The following is a 17,087-nucleotide window of genomic DNA, read 5'->3' on the forward strand; positions in this document are numbered from 1 at the left end:
CGGATATTTATAAAGACGATAGTTGACCTTCTTATGATTTTACTTTCCTATTATGTCTGTTTTATTTTCGTATTAAAGGGTGAATAAAAACCCTGCAAAGTCATTGCGTGAATCTTAAATGTTATTTGAGTTTAAATAGTCTACTAGTCACATAATAATTCCTCGGTCAAACTTGGGGATAATTTCGCACAATAATTTGTTACCTTGGTTGACATTTACAAAGCAAAACTTAGAATTAAAACAATACCCAAATACCTGAAATATGACTCCTCAATTTTGTCGTTTCTGTTTGTTAGCAAGAGCCATGGGATAATTCTTGTAGAATTCAAGGGATTGGAATCACTTGAAATTAATTCAAATATGAAATCTCTTCGCGGCACACCAAAATCTTTCTGCGGCACCTTAATGTGCAGAGGCACCCTGGTTGGGAGCCACTGCCCCAGTGTGTATGACAGGGTGGTCCAAGGTTGTCGGTTTCGGGAGCCACAAAATCATTTTTGCATTGTTTGCAGGTCACAATAGTGCCAAGAATAGGTAAAGAGTGCAAAAAAATCTGCAAACACATAGTTCTCAGGCATTGCCATCCTAGGCTAATAGAATCCGCATTCGATTTTTAGTTATCTATGATTCCTATGTTGTTAGCATATAGGCTTATTCCCGACTAAAACGATAAAAAGTCAGATAACAATATAGACTCCCAACACATCATTCAACTTTGCTAGTTGTCTCAGTTAGCCATAATACTAGTCAATTCAGTGACATTAGTGATGTAACTTTGGGTGCCGCTGCTAGATAACCAACTTTGGTTCCCCGCGCCTTCCCTTCCCCAGTAAAATTATGTTCTTTAATTTTTGCTAATTTTTTGCACCGTTTAATATTTTACTGGTTAGAAAAAATAAACTTGACTTGACTATGACTAACAACATGTCAAAGGATTATTTTTAATTGATTTTATGACGACGAAACAACACGGAATGCAATATGATTGCTCTCCGAATGCGACGCGGGCCACAGAAAATGAAGCTGCGGGCCACATGTGGCCCATGGGCCTGGGTTTGGACCACTCTGGTGTGTGACATACCAATAAAATTAAATGTGGATTATGCATATAGATCGACACAGCTCAAGACGAGTAAGGACGCGATATTTCAAATCTACACTGTATGTGCAACTGTATCTATGCTCTAACCATGGCAATCCTAAACTTATCCGCGCTGTTGCATAAAATCTCTGAGAAAAGACAACTGTTTCTGGAGTTGTGTGCCAGCGTAGAACTTTGATTTGCTACAAATAATTATGAAAAATATTGAGACTCATTAGTGATCGTTTCATTTGAAACATGTGATAGTAAAATTTTAAATATTTAAACAAATTCCCATATTTAATTAACTTTCATCGGAGAAGTTGTTTTAAAATATCAAATGTCTAAAACCTATTCGTCACTCTTTACAACAGAGGGTCTTAACCTTTCCATGCCTACCGAGTTCCTGAGCTATTCGGCAAGATTCCGCCGAACCACATCTTTCTGAACGGCTGAAATTAGGAGCCCTATCCTAAATTTATATTGGGGAAGCTAATTTCGTGCAAGGTTAAAGAAATTGAACGTTATTGTGTAACCTTAGATTCCGATACCCCATGTAGAAATAGTCTTTGTTTTGTCACAATAATGTCGCCGGCAGGGAGAGTGAATGTCTTTTGTTGTATAAGTAACGCGAGTGAAAGGGCGAAAAACGGATGAAGAAATAGCAACTTTGAAAATCCAAAAGATGATAATATGCCTCAAAAACGTCGGTAGTTCAAGTCATTCGTTTCTCAAACTTCAAACTGCATTGAAATGCGGATAAAAGCGTTTGCCAATTGTTTTTCGTTTTACTGAAATAGAAATATGATATTACTCGGCGCCATATCACAAATATTCAGGTTAAAAATCCATGGTTTGTCATAACTACCCGAGATATTTCAAAGCCATAAGCAGAAAGCATCTAAAAGCGCTACCATAGATAAAAACAAACACCAAAACGCGCGACATCTGTAAAGTTGATACGTTCTTTGTCTGACTGATAGTTCTAGAAAAACTAAATCACATTCCTGGACAAGGCAAAATATTCATAATGGGAAAAAAGTACTAGTTTTGGGGAATTTTGTGGAAGGCGATACGTAAGTAGTTTTTACCTCGGTATCGGCATCATTGAAAATCAGTCAAGCAATCTGATTTATTGCTATAAAATGGAGAAAACCTATTATAATGTTTAGCAACAAACCGGCAGTGTTTAGGGGTAAGCGAAATATATATCACAGCGAAGTATATACAAAACGAGTAAACAAGATATAAAGACTTACATCGTCCTCATTTAGGCCTAACTCTAGCAATTCACTACTTTTTTGAAGTGAACTATATTTGATTATACACATGCACCGATTTTTAATATCCACAGAATATTTTATTTCGCAGTTTAAGTCAAGTACGGAGAAATATATTCTATTGATGTCAAAAGAATAACTTTCATATTAGTTAATATAAAATAAGTGCGCCTATTTCATTCTAATCCAGGTATTAAAAGTTTTTTTTTACTTACCTGTATCAAACTGATGTCCAAGAGCGGTAGACACTATTTAATTTTAAGTTACGCCCTTATGCAAAATACTTATATGGAATTGACAATTCAACGCATCATTGGCAACTCGTAGATAATGTAACAAATTCTAATAGCTCGATGTTGAACTTGTTACTGTTGAATGGAGCGTAAATAGTAGAAATAATTAAACGGCAAAGTCTTGCTTGAATAGTAGAGCAAGAATACTGCAAGGCCAGGCTTTGCATTCAAATGCGGTGAAATAATGATCAAGCGTTTGATGCAGATGGATTGTTCAATTTGTACGATGTATTGTCCACTCACAGAAGGAATAGTTCAAATTAAAATATATTAATAAGGTCTTCTCAAAAACGGCCTCGCCGTCAACTCACGCGTCAATGCTGAACTATATATATTTTGTCTAAACGATAGATTCTTATTCATGATTCATTTTGTTACGTAAAGAATATAATTATAATATAAACAGCTGTTTTGTTACTATAATTCAGTGAAGCTTCGCGGACGGATTATATTGCTCCGCGGGCCGGATCCGGTGTAGGTTGCCGACCCCTGCTCTACGGTATGATTCAGAGGACTGAGTTTTGCGATGCGAAAAGATGCAAGAAATGTTGCAAAAGTCAGGTGTAACACGTTGAATGAGGCGAGAAGCGAAGAGAAAAATATTTGTGTACAGTAACTTAATAAATGGAGTGTCATAAAGAATATCTGGTACCTGATGTAACACAAACTCACACTAAACGGAAAATGCAAGTGGCTAAATTTCATTAACGCAAGAAGATAGAAATTTATGCTACCTCACCCAAATCAATTACCAACAACTGCAAAATCACATTTATTCTTTACAGTGAATATAAAAAAAAAAACATTTCAACCTACATATAGAAGTTGGGTAAGTAAATTTGACAGTACATATTCGCATGGTTGGATTTGTAAATGTTTACAAAAGAGTAATAGTGATAACGCAGGTTAGCATATAAATCAAATATTTGAAACAATCTATATCAAATGCAAAAGTATGTCAATAAAATTTCGAAAACTTTGAAATATCAGATAATATAAGTTTGAATATTATATGGATATATAAATAAATAATTTGGAACCTAATATTGTTTTATGTTTTAATATGAGAATGATCCAATATATCTGATATTTAGTATGATGAAGAAATCACCAATTGATGTATTTAAAAAATTCAAATTCAATTTTGAAATCACAATTCGAAAGGAATGTCAAGCCCACTATCTTTTATTTTTTCTTCGTATAGTTCATCGAAAGCTGCATTTTCATTTATTGTGAAATAGTTCTTCCAATCACCAACTTCACCTTTTCTCATGAACTTTGACTTTTTAAAATCCATTCCCAAATTTTTACCATGTGAGTAATTTGTACTTTTGTCTTTGCTCATACTCTCGAATGTGCAAAGATTGAATATGATATCTATTTGTTCATTTGTTAGTTTCTTTCCAAGAAAGTTGGATACAGTAAGTATTTCCTTTTTTCATGTCCTTCTTCATAGCTTCGTACGTAGTAAAGTAAATGCGTTCTTTGTCTGTCTGAAACTTCTAGAAAACAAGAGAGTGATGTTCGAATATATTGACAAGAAGGTCAAAGATCTTGAAGCCTCGAATTTGCTAAAAAGATTGATGGACAAGGTTGACGGGGTGGTGAGGTGTAGTAGAATACGTGTTTTTCTACGATGAAAAAATAAAAAATTCGTTCATATAGTTTTCTTACCTCCCAGTATTTGAGAACATGAGGAAAACCAGCTTCCAAACCTGATATTTCCAGAGCTATAATTTTTTAAAAATTCACTCTAGGTTCCTGGGTGCGGTAGTAGCATATTCATGACGTGAAAGAAGTAGAAAGAAACGCAAACATCTTTCGCATTCCGGGTGACATAAATTATCTTGCATTTGTTACCCGATTGAATATCTTGAGGCAGGAGTCCGTAAGGGAGATGAGTTTTTATTAGCCTGCAAAGATTTTATATGCGGACTGAATGTTATTACTGACTTGTTGGAGTTCTAAACTTTCGTAATTTATTTTTGCAAAAAGGGTGTTACACTCGGTTTTAGATTAGATGTTACGGGCAATGTTTTTGAACCAATGGCCGCAAATTTTGCCCACCTAGACCTAGACAAGTAGAAAACAGTGAGCCTCGTGCAAAAACCAAATTTAATCGCTATCTCAAAAAATTCCTTGATCTATTTTTTAAAATCTGAAACATCAAAATTTGGTTTTAGTTTGGTTTTGTCAGCATCATGCGGACTAAATTGAATTACTCAATGGGCCTGATTTGGCCCGCGGGCCGTAGTTTGCCCATGTCAGTGTTGGAGCATAAAGCGCCATTACATTCACTTTTCAAAGGTTTTAAATACAAAAACATATTACTCATTGCTGAAAGGGCGGATTGATATAACCACGTGGACAAAGCGCCTACTTTTCGATCTCTGGCTTCTTTTAGTATTTACTTGATAATGTTATCAAGAAAAGAATTCGTGGAATGTTACGAACGTTATGACAGTCGCTTCCGAAAACTAGCTGCTGACTGGTATCAAACAGATATGATACTAACCTTTGCTTATTCTTTTGCCATTTTTCCAGCGTTTGTATTCCCAATAACACCTTGTCGGTCATATCTACTGTTTCAAGAAAAGGAATTCGACTCGAAAGTGGCTTGTCCTTGTCAACGTTGGTATCAGCGTTGTTTCATATTAACCAAACAATTTGCTGCATCCATGTTGTACCTTCGTTACAGTATATGATTCAATAAACTTCTATAAGTTTAGTACGACTTGAAAACAAATTAAAAACATTTTACTGAGAAGACTAGTTTCGCATAGCATTGCATACTGTGAAATTGCACTTTTCTGTAGATTGTATAAGATAATATTGATGAATCAACTAAATGAGAAACAAGATGTCATATAAGTAATATAAAATCAATGCCATAATTTGATATTCAATAGAGGTGAGAAGGAAAAACAAATGAAAATGAAAAGCCGAATTACAATTTTGACTTCATAATTTTGTTTTCAACGTGACAGGATGTGTAACTTTATTGCCATACGACTTTAAATTAGTCGGGGATGTGATCGAGAAATAAGTTATCCTTGAATGTCACGTATCCATGAATGTCATCTTTTACAATGCACTCACCTGATTTTGGATAAGTAGCAATAAAAACATCGTCATCTCTAATTTTGAATTTCAGAGCTTCCTCATACACAGCAGCCATTTCTTTGTTGCCCAATAGTGTTTTATATCCATTGGATGCCGTAAAATGATATAAGTAACGTACCCTCAACATCTCCGACAAACCAAAAAAATATTCAAAAAAATATTACTAACTGTGTGGGTAAGGAATCAATAAATGTGAAAAATAATGGAAGTACCAAGGTTGCTGATAATGAAAATTTACAATAATGAATTCAGAATCAGTTTTCGGTCGATTTCGAAATATATTGTTCACGATTTCATTGCAAAATCGGATATTCAATGTCATACAACAAGTGTGCAGTTGATGCCGTTTTTCTTTATGATATATATCTCGAAGTAGAATTTGCACATCGAACACTAAAAATTTGTCACATAAATGACGTTTAACAACGGAATCGGGTTTTCTAAAATATTTCCACATGCCGAACCACGCTGCCTATCTTTTGCAGCAGTTGAATCATGAAACTATCTCGATTCGTGAATAATTTTGAGCGATACCGGGATAAGAACACGCGAAATTGCTTTATAACCATTGTGACGTAACAAGCTGAAATTATAATTATTACGTCAAACGTCACGCGGCGGTTAACCGGTTAATTGTACGCGGTTAACGGTCAAAGTGTTTTCCCTGAAATTCCCAGCCCTAGCGATATGCATGGATAAAGTAAAACTAATTTTATATGTATGTATCCGCATATATCCATGCATTTAAAATCGAAGAAGAAAATTTGTAATACGGGCTACATTGATACTGAATGTAAACTCCTATATCGCATGCCGGAACTATATTTCACCGTCATCATAACACCGTGAGTTGTACATAAAGATTTACACATAACGTGAAGTACGTCGACATACTGGTGTTAGTGGTGGAGGCATAGACTGTATAACAACTGAGACAGTCAAACACAGTCTTAAAGTTCTCCTAGTTTTAGTCCAATCTTCCACATTCATCACAACATATTTGACTCAATAAAATTCCGACTTTCCGTGTAAGTTCCTCAAGCTATCTCGTACATCTTTAACCACAGCATGTATATGGACAACGCTATCGATCGGGTTGTGGACGCAACCTGCTAAAATTGGAGTGCCATGAACAGAAACACAATCGTCCAAATGCAGTTCGGCAGTTACATGAGATATAATTGAGGTACCAGCGCAGAAGTAAAACAAACAATATCCTACATTTCCTTATTGCAAGAAATCAGATATTAGCATACTGTTCATCGGCTCGTCGTCCGTTATCTCAGTGTGTATAATATACGAATAAAATTAAATGTAGATTATGCATATAGATCGACACAGCTCAATACGGAGAAGAACCCGATATTTCGAAATCTACAATGCATATGTAACTGTATCAACGCGCTAACAATGGCAATCTTAAACTTATACGCGCTGGGCCATATATAAAATCACTAAGAAAAAACAACTGGTTTTTGTGAGTCAGCGCACAACTTTGATTAGCTACGAATATTTAGAAAAAATGTCTCATTAGTGATCGTTTCATTTGAAACATGTGATAGCGAAATTTTTTATATATTTGTTGCACTTTATAATATTTTGCTTAAACTTTAACATTAGTATGTTCATTTTCATCATTCATAAAAGCAACTCAAACGGTGGCCGTAAATTATACATTTCTTATACCAATATTAAAATTAATATTATTAAAAATCAATATTGCTATTTTTCATATTCTCTTTGTTGAGATCATCAAAAGCTGCATTTTTGTTAAGTGTGAAGTAATTCTTCCAGTCACCAACTTCTCCCCTTTTCGTGAATTTGGACAACTCAAAATTCATCTCTGCATTTTTGGCATGAGAGTCATTTGTCTATTTATTTTTACTTGTATTTTGAATATGAAGTGTTTGAATATTGTATCTACTTATTTATCAGTAAGATTCCTTCCCAGAATATAAATTTCCTTTTCACTTTTTAAATCTTTCTCTATAGCTTCGTTTGTAGTAAAATAGGTACGTTCTTTGTCTGACTGATAATTCTAGAAAAACTAAAGATCTAATAAAAAAAAACGAACAATTCATATTCATTCAAATAAAAACAAAAACAGAGTTCATAAAATGGGTTTCTACCTGACGATAATTCATCACTTGAAAAAACCCGCTTCCATGTAATATATTTCCTGTGTAGTATTTTGCTAAAACCTCGCTCTAGGTTCCTGGCTTTTAGACAAAATATTCATATTGTGAAAAAGTAGCATTTTTTAGAGAATTTCGTGCAATACAAATGATTTTGCATAAATAAGATGACTTTACGTTAATCTGAAAACAATATGCGGTTATGAATTATTTTTGACAATATTTAGGCTCCATTATCTTATTAATATTTAACGTTTTTAGTTTTAGGTTCACAACAACGGTACTCGAAACTTAAGTAGTTTGTACTTCGGTATTGGCATCATTGCAAATTGCAAAAGTCAAGTAATCTGCATCCGATTTGTACCTTAACTGATATATAAATTCATAGCTATAAAATTGGAAAAACATAATATAATGTCTATAGCAACAATCCGGCAGTGTTTAGGGGTAAACGAATTATATATTACAGGGAACTGTATATAAAACGAGTAAACAAGATATAAAGGCTTACAATGTATTTATAGTATGCCTACTTCTAGCAATTCACTATTTATCGAAGTGAACTACATTTGTTATATACATGCACTGATTTTTGATATCCACAGAACACCTTATTTCACAGTTTAAGTCAATGACGAAAAGATATATTTTATTGATGGGCTCGATGTTGATCTTGTTAGTGTTGAATGGAGCGTAAACAGCAGAAATAATTAAACAGCAAAGTCTTGCTTGAATGGTAGAGCAAAAATACTGCAAGGCCAGGTTTTGGATTGCGAGAAAAAAATGACCAAGCATCAGAAGCAGAAGGATCTTCCAATTTGAGTAATACATATCACCGATTTATATTACTAAGAAACCATATCACCAAAAAAAATACCTTTTTCAGTTAGAAAAACAAAACCCTCAAGAGTTTCATAAAAAGATCCCTACGTAAGTTATAAATCGTATAATATTTTTCAATCAAGCATCAGCACATCATTTATAATAAATATATTGATTGATATAGGTATGGTATCAAATGTACAAAACAAGTCGTCGTTCATAACATCAAAGAGATACAGGCTTTCTGGTTATCCAGCGCGATGCGTTGTATTACAAGGTTTACCAGAAAGCCTGTATCTCTTTGATGTTATCGCATTTCAAAATACATTATAGCGAATACGATGTTATTTGATATGAACTTCGAAAGTAATTTCCGAAACAAACTGAACCACAGAGTTCTATTCGAACGACGACTTGTTTTGTACATTTGATACCATACCTATATCAATCAATATATTTATTATAAATGATGTGCTGATGCTTGATTGATGATACAGCGCGATGCGTTGTATTACAAGGTTTATATTGGGATGATTTTCCAATGTTCTTATTGATTGCAGAACAAACTAAGCTGAAGTTATCCGGTCAAAAGTTTGTGATATATAGGCTCGACTCAGTATTGTTACTATAGTCGCATTTGTTTACTTAATTTTAATATTCATTCGGAACAAGCAGCACTACCAGTTTAAGGTTGATTATATCTCAAAATGTGAACAAAAAGGCTTATTATTAGTAAATTCAAACAATAGGCATTGATTTTTCCATGTATATTGCACAAAATTTATCCAATAAACAAGCACCTTAATGTTTTTGATAAATGATTTTCGACTATTCTAGATGATTCACATAAAATTATTGGAATTATTTCTACGTTTTCCCGTACTGGACTACAAGAATCAGGTATGCTCGTATATTGTATGTTGGATAGATAGCTCTTGCGTTGGATAGCTCAATTGTACATTATATTTAAATATCTCGGCTAAAGTGTATATGCAGGGAATCGTACAAACGACAACGCATGTGTGCCGCAGGCAGGATTGTTTTGACTGTATTCACTATTCGGTGCAATACTATATTCAGTGCAATTGAGAGGCCACCTTACAGCCTTACTAAACGCAGTGAATAATGGAGCACGGAAGACGAAATAATGAGCATGTAATGACAATGTGTGTCAACTTCAAATATAAACCCTAATTCTTCGGGATTGAGATGGCGTGTACGTTAATGAATAACCTCCATAATGTACGTACCCTGTTTTTATTTGTCACCATGCGGTCTGCTTGTTGTTGAGTTAGTGATAAAAGCAAATAGCAGGGAATACAAAAGATACCCATCAGTCAACAATCGCTGAAAAGTAGATAGATAGCTTTGCGCTATTGCGCTCCGTCAGTTAATGAAAAGTACTTCAGGGTGAAGTAATTGACGTCGTAGTTTGGTAATTTAACTCAGTCAATGATAAAAATTATGAACGAGCATATGAGTCCATCTCTAATTTTTGTCGATTTACCGGTACTGTGGTTCTCATGCTACTGATTTCGAGCACGAGTCTTGGTTGGCTTTGTATATGCTTCAGTGACTCCACTGGTACAGGCTCGCCTCAGCGAAAGGGAATCGTTCAGTATCTGGCTGAAGCTAATGGGGCGTGACAGAATGTATTGAGCTTTAGTTATAGGTAAAGGCGATTTTGAAATACCGAGAATTAGGCGAAATAAAAAAGAAGATGAAATGAAATGCATTGATAATGCACAGATGATTGAATCGGGCTCGACACTTCATTGGTAATCCAGAACTCTAGCCTTTAATTCTGGCTAATATTGCAGATATTCTAGAGCAGGGGTGACGAACCCATTTGCTGCCGCGGGCCACTTTATCAGTCACCGCTGAGTTAGCGGGCCGCACAATTTTTAGTCGTACTACCGTATGATACCTGTTGATTTTCATCTACAAACGGAACAACGGCATCCATACAGTTGATGTTATTCAATTATATAATGCAATATAAACGCTGGGCTCGGATGTTCGAGATCCGAATTTCCTTTCGAATACCACAGCATTTTTAACACAAAAGTTTAGAGTCTACTACCTGCGTATTAATGCAAAATCAATTTTTAATGTACTGATTAAAATAAATTGTAGTCTTTGATATTTTATAGCAGATCTAGGGATTTCTCGGACGTTGATATGAATATCTTGTGATAGAGACAGTCAGTGATGCAAGAACATCATATTTGTAAAACTTTATAAAAAAAAAACGCCTCCGCTCAAAATCAAATGTAAATTATAAATAATTCAATTACATTTTTAGGGTGGGTGGGGGCTAAGAATCCAGATTGCGTCGGAAATTCAAAACCTCAAATCATTTCTAAACCGAACCGCAACTGGATAGTTACTAATTTGTTATTTCAGAACGTAGTGTTTTTTTTCACATTTTGCATTAGGGATGGAGGCTTTGTACAGAAGATCCGTATTTCGCAGGCCTTCGGATACAAAAATTGTAAACAAATCCCTCTAATCACGATTAACTGATTTTTAAAACGTAGGCATTTTTTTGAGATTTACCATTGTCTTAATCATTGAACAGAAGTTATAAACTTTTTATTACTTCCAAGTATCACGTGTATCGTGCACGAAAATATCACATTTTCATAAAGTGAGATTACTCCTTCTCTATTAAACGGTATGCGTTTGCCGATAAGAGAGCGTAACTATGCTACGACAATACTCATTTTGATCCATTGTCAGAGGTATCGATGATCCAAAAAATAGATGTGTTGGAAATAGTGTTGCTGCCAGTAATATGAATAACACTTGCGATCCCGTTCTCTCTGTACAGTTCTTGGAGGTTTGTGACTTTACGCCAAACATACACTGAATTGCCTGAATGCTTCGTGGGCCGCACGAAAGTCCTTGGCGGGCCGCATGTGGCCCGCGGGCCGCAGGTTCGTCACCTCTGTTCTAGAGAATCTCACGAATATGATGTAACAGAAAAATATATTTGATGGGCTCTCAGATAGATGAATCAAGATTTTTATCGATAACTAATGATTACGAAATTGAAGCAATGACATAAACTATCCAATAAGACGTTTGACTGTTCTGAAATAATAAAAAAACTTTTAAAACCGATGAATACCGAAAAACATGCATGTGGAAAATAATATCATACTCAAATATTTGTGTTATTTTTTTACAATTAGGTTTTTGTTTTTCAATTTTGTGATTCTATTCAACTTCAAAAATGGAAAAGTTGATGAATTTTTGAGTCAAATCGGAAAACTCATGAAGCATTTAGACATTGGATGCATTCTTGTGTACAGTAATACCGAAAAACATATTTCAGCCCTCTTCTCGAATAACAAGGGACTCAATGTGTTTCTACAAAGTGCGAAGAATGGCTTGTTAACACTGGACATACATACTACGAGTGTTGAAAATGCTTATTTCAAGAATCTAGTAAATGAATTGGATGAAAAAGTCAGAAAATTAGAATTTGCTGAGATTCCAAAAACACCGCCTTATGATAGCCTTCCCGCCATGAAACGAGGTCGAGAATTTTCTCATTACGATATTGTCCATGGTATTCGTTTAGTTGAACGAGATTTTGACAAGCTTGTGTTTGACGAAGTTACCTCAAGGCAACATCTACGTGTTTTACACTCTATCGAATTTGGGAACTGCCTTTATTGTGATAATGACATAACCATAGGTGAATACGACTACGAAAGCTATTCTCATGCCTTATCAGGATTCGGACACGTCGATTACAACGGGAAACGTGTTCTTATATTGGGTGGAGGTGATGCTTGTATTGTTCGTAGAATCAAGGATATGGGCAGCACTATGATAACGGCAGTAGAATATGACCAGCGAGTGGTAGACGTTACAAAACTCTACTTTCGCGAAATATGTGGTAATCTACTCGATTCCATGACAGGTCCTAATTATGAAATTGTTATAGAAGATGCTGCAGAATATCTTGAAAAAGCTGTCAAGACTGGATTAGAATTTGATGTCGTAATAAATGACATCGCTACAATCCCATTATCTTTGGAACCAGTGGGAGAGAGATGGGAGTTCAATCTTAAACTTTTAGCTAACTCAATGAAGGTGTTGAAGCATGATGGGGTATTCGTTAGTCACGGAACTTCGGCAAGTCGTCTCCAAAATGTCTTTCAGTAACGGGCCTCGTATAACTCGTATCGCCGGGAAATACGGTATTTATCTCATAACTGACGGATTATTGTTATCTTCGAGCTATCATATCGTCATCATATATATTAATAAAGATAAATTCATTCTCGTAACTCTGGCATGGAGTGTCTCAGCCAGATAATCTGTGGAAGACGGAAAACTTGCGTTACATTACAGCTCAAACTCGGCTGGAATCATTGATTCTTGTAATCTAGATCTAACGTCGCCCTAAGTAAGTGCTACAATAAATATTAAATAGAAAAACGATTGAAATAATTATATTTTTCAAAAATATATTCCACAATAACTCCCTAATAACTAACAATTTTACTATTTAGATACATACTTCAAACAAAGCACCTATAATGCATGAAATATATTGCCTAATTAAATTCGATTCTTGAAACAAACTTTTATGTACATTCTACTCTTCCATACATTGCCGTTGGCTATCTGTGTCGTGTGGAAATAGTAAATATCTATATTGCCCTTCTAATAATCAGAATTCAATTAACAATAAACATTAATACTACTTTCCTCTCGAAAATCGTGTGCACTATGCTCCAACAAAGTTCAAATGTTTTCACTACATTTTATAGATTATAATCGCGGTGCTCAGGAAATGTGTTTTCGACATTATTATTTAACGGTAATAAATTCGGCGGATCGATATAATAAATAGCGGATTGAGATTAGGTTATGGGAATCAATTTTTATGACTTATATCTCGACAGGAGGGTGGACAGAAATAAGAAAAGGGAAATGTTTTCTACTCGGCGTATTTCATCTTACCCCAGCTGATGTTGCTGTTGCCCTGATTTTAAGCCCTTGTGTCAACAATTGTTGGCAAAAGTCTTATATATATATGTTTTCTTCACAAAAAAAGGTTTCGTATTGTTATATTCTTCGAACACTGGAAACCGTTCATCACAAATTAAGCAGGCATTTGAATATTGTCTTTAAAAAATACGTCTCTCCATTTCTTGTTAAAAAACGTCATTCGGAATCCACATTGCGTTTCCCACTCATACTGATGGATTTGTTACAGTGGCTGACAAATTACGGCAGCTGCAGAGAGAATGTTGGTAGAAAAATAAGTCCAAACCTAGACTAAGATTTATATAATAAACAGCATAAAGTAGCAATCGGGTCATCTTGGGTGAGTTTTAGGTATATGTGGCTGGTTTTCCACATTATTTACAGGTGCAGATAATACATGTCTATATCTTAGCCGAAGACTCGTTAGTTTCAACGCAAATGTATATCCATGAAAACTATATACTGTAATCGTAAATTCTACAGGCACAAGTTGGCCGGATGAAATACTTCGGCGAGCTGGATCCTGCCCGCGGGCTGTATTTTGCCCACCCTGCCTTAATGATACTTCAATCAATTATTGGAAACAAAGTGTACATATGGCTCGTTTTGTTAATATTTTGTTCTTGCACCAAAGTGGCGCACAACATGAACATAGTATTTGTGTTCCGGTTAGGGTTCAGGTTGTGCGACTAATAATCGTATCGATAACGATACCTCGTTTCCAAGGTATTCTGTTATCACGAGCAATTATCAAAATGCACTTCTGATCATATTCTCTACTTCTTAAATACACACCGGTTTACTTATCTTGAAAATATCCTATTCTAAAGTAATGTTTCTTTCACTTTAATAGCAATACGGATGATGCCTCATTTCCATGGCAACGGGGTATTTTCTTGGATGGCACCATATCCAAAATTGATCAGGGGATGCTACTGTGCATGTGTGCCAAGTTTCATGCTTGCATCCAAAAGTGCATGATTTTACCTCTTATCCGCTGGACTACAAAGCGTGGGTTCTGGGTCGTCATATTTTTAACGCCTAACCAGAAAGTCCGTTTTTTGGTTTCACGCGTAATTTGAACTGCTTATTGTGATGTCACAAACTTATCTGTTACGCCCGAGCACCTTGATTATTATTTACGATCCCTGGATTTCGTGTTGCTGCACCGGTATAATTTATTTGTTTTTCGTTGCGTAGTCAACATAAAAAATATTTGGAATGTTTAGAATTTAAAAAGGCATTTGATATTGCAAAGCTGGTGTCCAATTTTGTTACAGGAAGTTCGTTGGTTGCTGCTCGTAGCCGCATGGTTAGGTTAGACTAGTTGGAATTTGAAGGAGGGAGTGCTATCGATTAAAACTTTGCATCTTATCACACAAATTACAAAAAAAGGTAAAGACTCACAAATTTCTTAAAGCCCTGATTGTTCAATTAAGTCTCCATTAATCCGAATGGATTCTGTACCTTTTCAGTTTTAAAGCAAACTTCTAAATAACCTCATTTTCTGCTATCTTTTTCCGTAATGTTAAACGTTCTCGTTTAAAGCGGGCATTGCTTTCTGGTCGTTCAGCATTATGTTCGTTTGACATAAAATCCAACATTGCTTTTAGCACTTGCTTCATGCAATTGTTCTAAGTTCAATTTTGCAGAAATTTTAGGAATGTCCCTTCCCCTGGTTGATTTTTTCCTACTAGATGAATTACATGATCTTGTCTCAAAGTTCTTTATTGATCTCATTTGCTCTTCCACTTTATGCGTCAAGTGTTCAATCACAATGTTAATTTTGATAAGTTGATTCTCGAATAATTTCATTTCATCGTGTGAAATACAATTTTTCTTCCCGCGAAATATATGCTCCAATGAGCTTTGATCATCAATAACTTTGACAAACATGTCTTTAATTTTCTATTTATCATCACAGCATAAAAGTAGCCTTTTTCATCTCGCAATGCTTCTCTTTAGAAATTCCAGCATTTCAACAAACTGGGCCTTGATTTTATCACCTGCGAAATCTTGACAACAGCAATTTTCTGTGGATGCTCCCCACTTTCAGATCTGGGCTGTTCCAGTTCTGAATTTCCTTCAGTCAAGGTTTACGGTAATAAAATTTCTTCTGCATCTACTTCAGTTTTCCTACTCGTACTGGTGCTTGATGAACCATTTCTTGACGCCATGATCAAAAGCGTCCCAACTAGTAATTGAGTGTACAGTTTTCCAATGTACTGATTATTGCACAGCTTCACACTTGTTGAAGTGCACAAAAGCGTCCCAACTACTAATTGAGTGTACAGTTTTCCAATGTACTGATTATTGCACAGCTTCACACTTGTTGAAGTGCACAAAAGCGTCCCAACTACTAATTGAGTGTACAGTTTTCCAATGTACTGATTATTGCACAGCTTCACACTTGTTGAAGTGCACAAAAGCGTCCCAACTACTAATTGAGTGTACAGTTTTCCAATGTACTGATTATTGCACAGCTTCACACTTGTTGAAGTGCACAAAAGCGTCCCAACTACTAATTGAGTGTACAGTTTTCCAATGTACTGATTATTGCACAGCTTCACACTTGTTGAAGTGCACAAAAGCGTCCCAACTACTAATTGAGTGTACAGTTTTCCAATGTACTGATTATTGCACAGCTTCACACTTGTTGTGCACTTGTGTTGCACTTCTGTTTGTCACTCGGCTTGAGACTCCAATTACTGTAGTGCAGGGGTGTGCAAAGTGCGTCCCGCGGGCCAAGTGCGGCCCAAATATATTGTCACACCCATTTTAAACGAATTCGGTGGGAAATTTGCTGCTGGATTCTTTTGCCGACTACTCTCATCCAAATTTGCCTAAATGCAGTGCTAGCAATTTGACGCCCATTTTAGAAAAAAATATGTAACCGAAAAGTGCCATATTTGAAGCCATGACTTTTTTCAAATTAAAAAAGTTATCTTAGTTGAGATGTTTTTGGTATAATACGTCAAGATTCATTTCCAAATACTTTGCTGTCAAATATTATTCTAGATTAGATTTTAACAAAATCAACTGATAGGCTGGAACCAAAACTCATTCAGCTTTTGTATCTCTTAATATTACATTTTTTCAAACTGCTTTCCAGTTGCCTAATCTTCAATTGTCTGTTCCTACAAATTCATTAGCGTCTGCTCCGCATTTTTTTTTTCAATTGTTTGCTGCTCGGCAAGTGACAGCTTCCTTGTGAATCGCGTTGTTCGCTTCGCTGTGAAGACGTTGTGACGTCTTTGGTGTGACAATATATACAACGTCTTCACAGCGAAGCGAACAACGCGATTCACAAGGAAGCTGTCACTTGCCGAGCAGCAAACAATTG

At 35.5% G+C, this 17,087-nt stretch overlaps 2 protein-coding genes and 1 pseudogene across 3 annotated transcripts in view; 1 reads left to right on the plus strand and 2 right to left on the minus strand.

Moving 5' to 3' along the window:
* Window positions 1-3,421: 3,421 nt before the first annotated feature.
* On the minus strand, window positions 3,422-5,832 carry LOC144424438 (sulfotransferase 1B1-like; annotated as a pseudogene). The gene is made up of 5 exons (XR_013476716.1): window positions 5,754-5,832; window positions 5,170-5,341; window positions 4,428-4,567; window positions 4,329-4,384; window positions 3,422-4,086 (listed from the first exon to the last, which is right to left on the minus strand). The product of XR_013476716.1 is annotated as a sulfotransferase 1B1-like (transcript).
* The window catches only part of LOC144411707 (sulfotransferase 1B1-like), a 92,309-nt gene continuing 79,237 nt past the window's right edge, over window positions 4,016-17,087 (minus strand). Inside the window, exon 7 of the mRNA XM_078113943.1 lies at window positions 4,016-4,156. The gene's annotated coding sequence lies outside the window, so the exon portion shown is untranslated. The remainder of the gene's footprint in view (window positions 4,157-17,087) is intronic.
* LOC144424439 (spermine synthase-like) lies at window positions 12,014-12,913 on the plus strand. Its single transcript, XM_078113778.1, has one exon. The coding sequence runs from the start codon at window positions 12,014-12,016 to the stop codon at window positions 12,911-12,913; it is 900 nt and encodes a 299-aa protein (XP_077969904.1).

The sequence above is a fragment of the Styela clava genome, chromosome 6 (assembly GCF_964204865.1).
Source record: "Styela clava chromosome 6, kaStyClav1.hap1.2, whole genome shotgun sequence".
Classification (NCBI taxonomy): Eukaryota; Metazoa; Chordata; class Ascidiacea; order Stolidobranchia; family Styelidae; genus Styela; species Styela clava.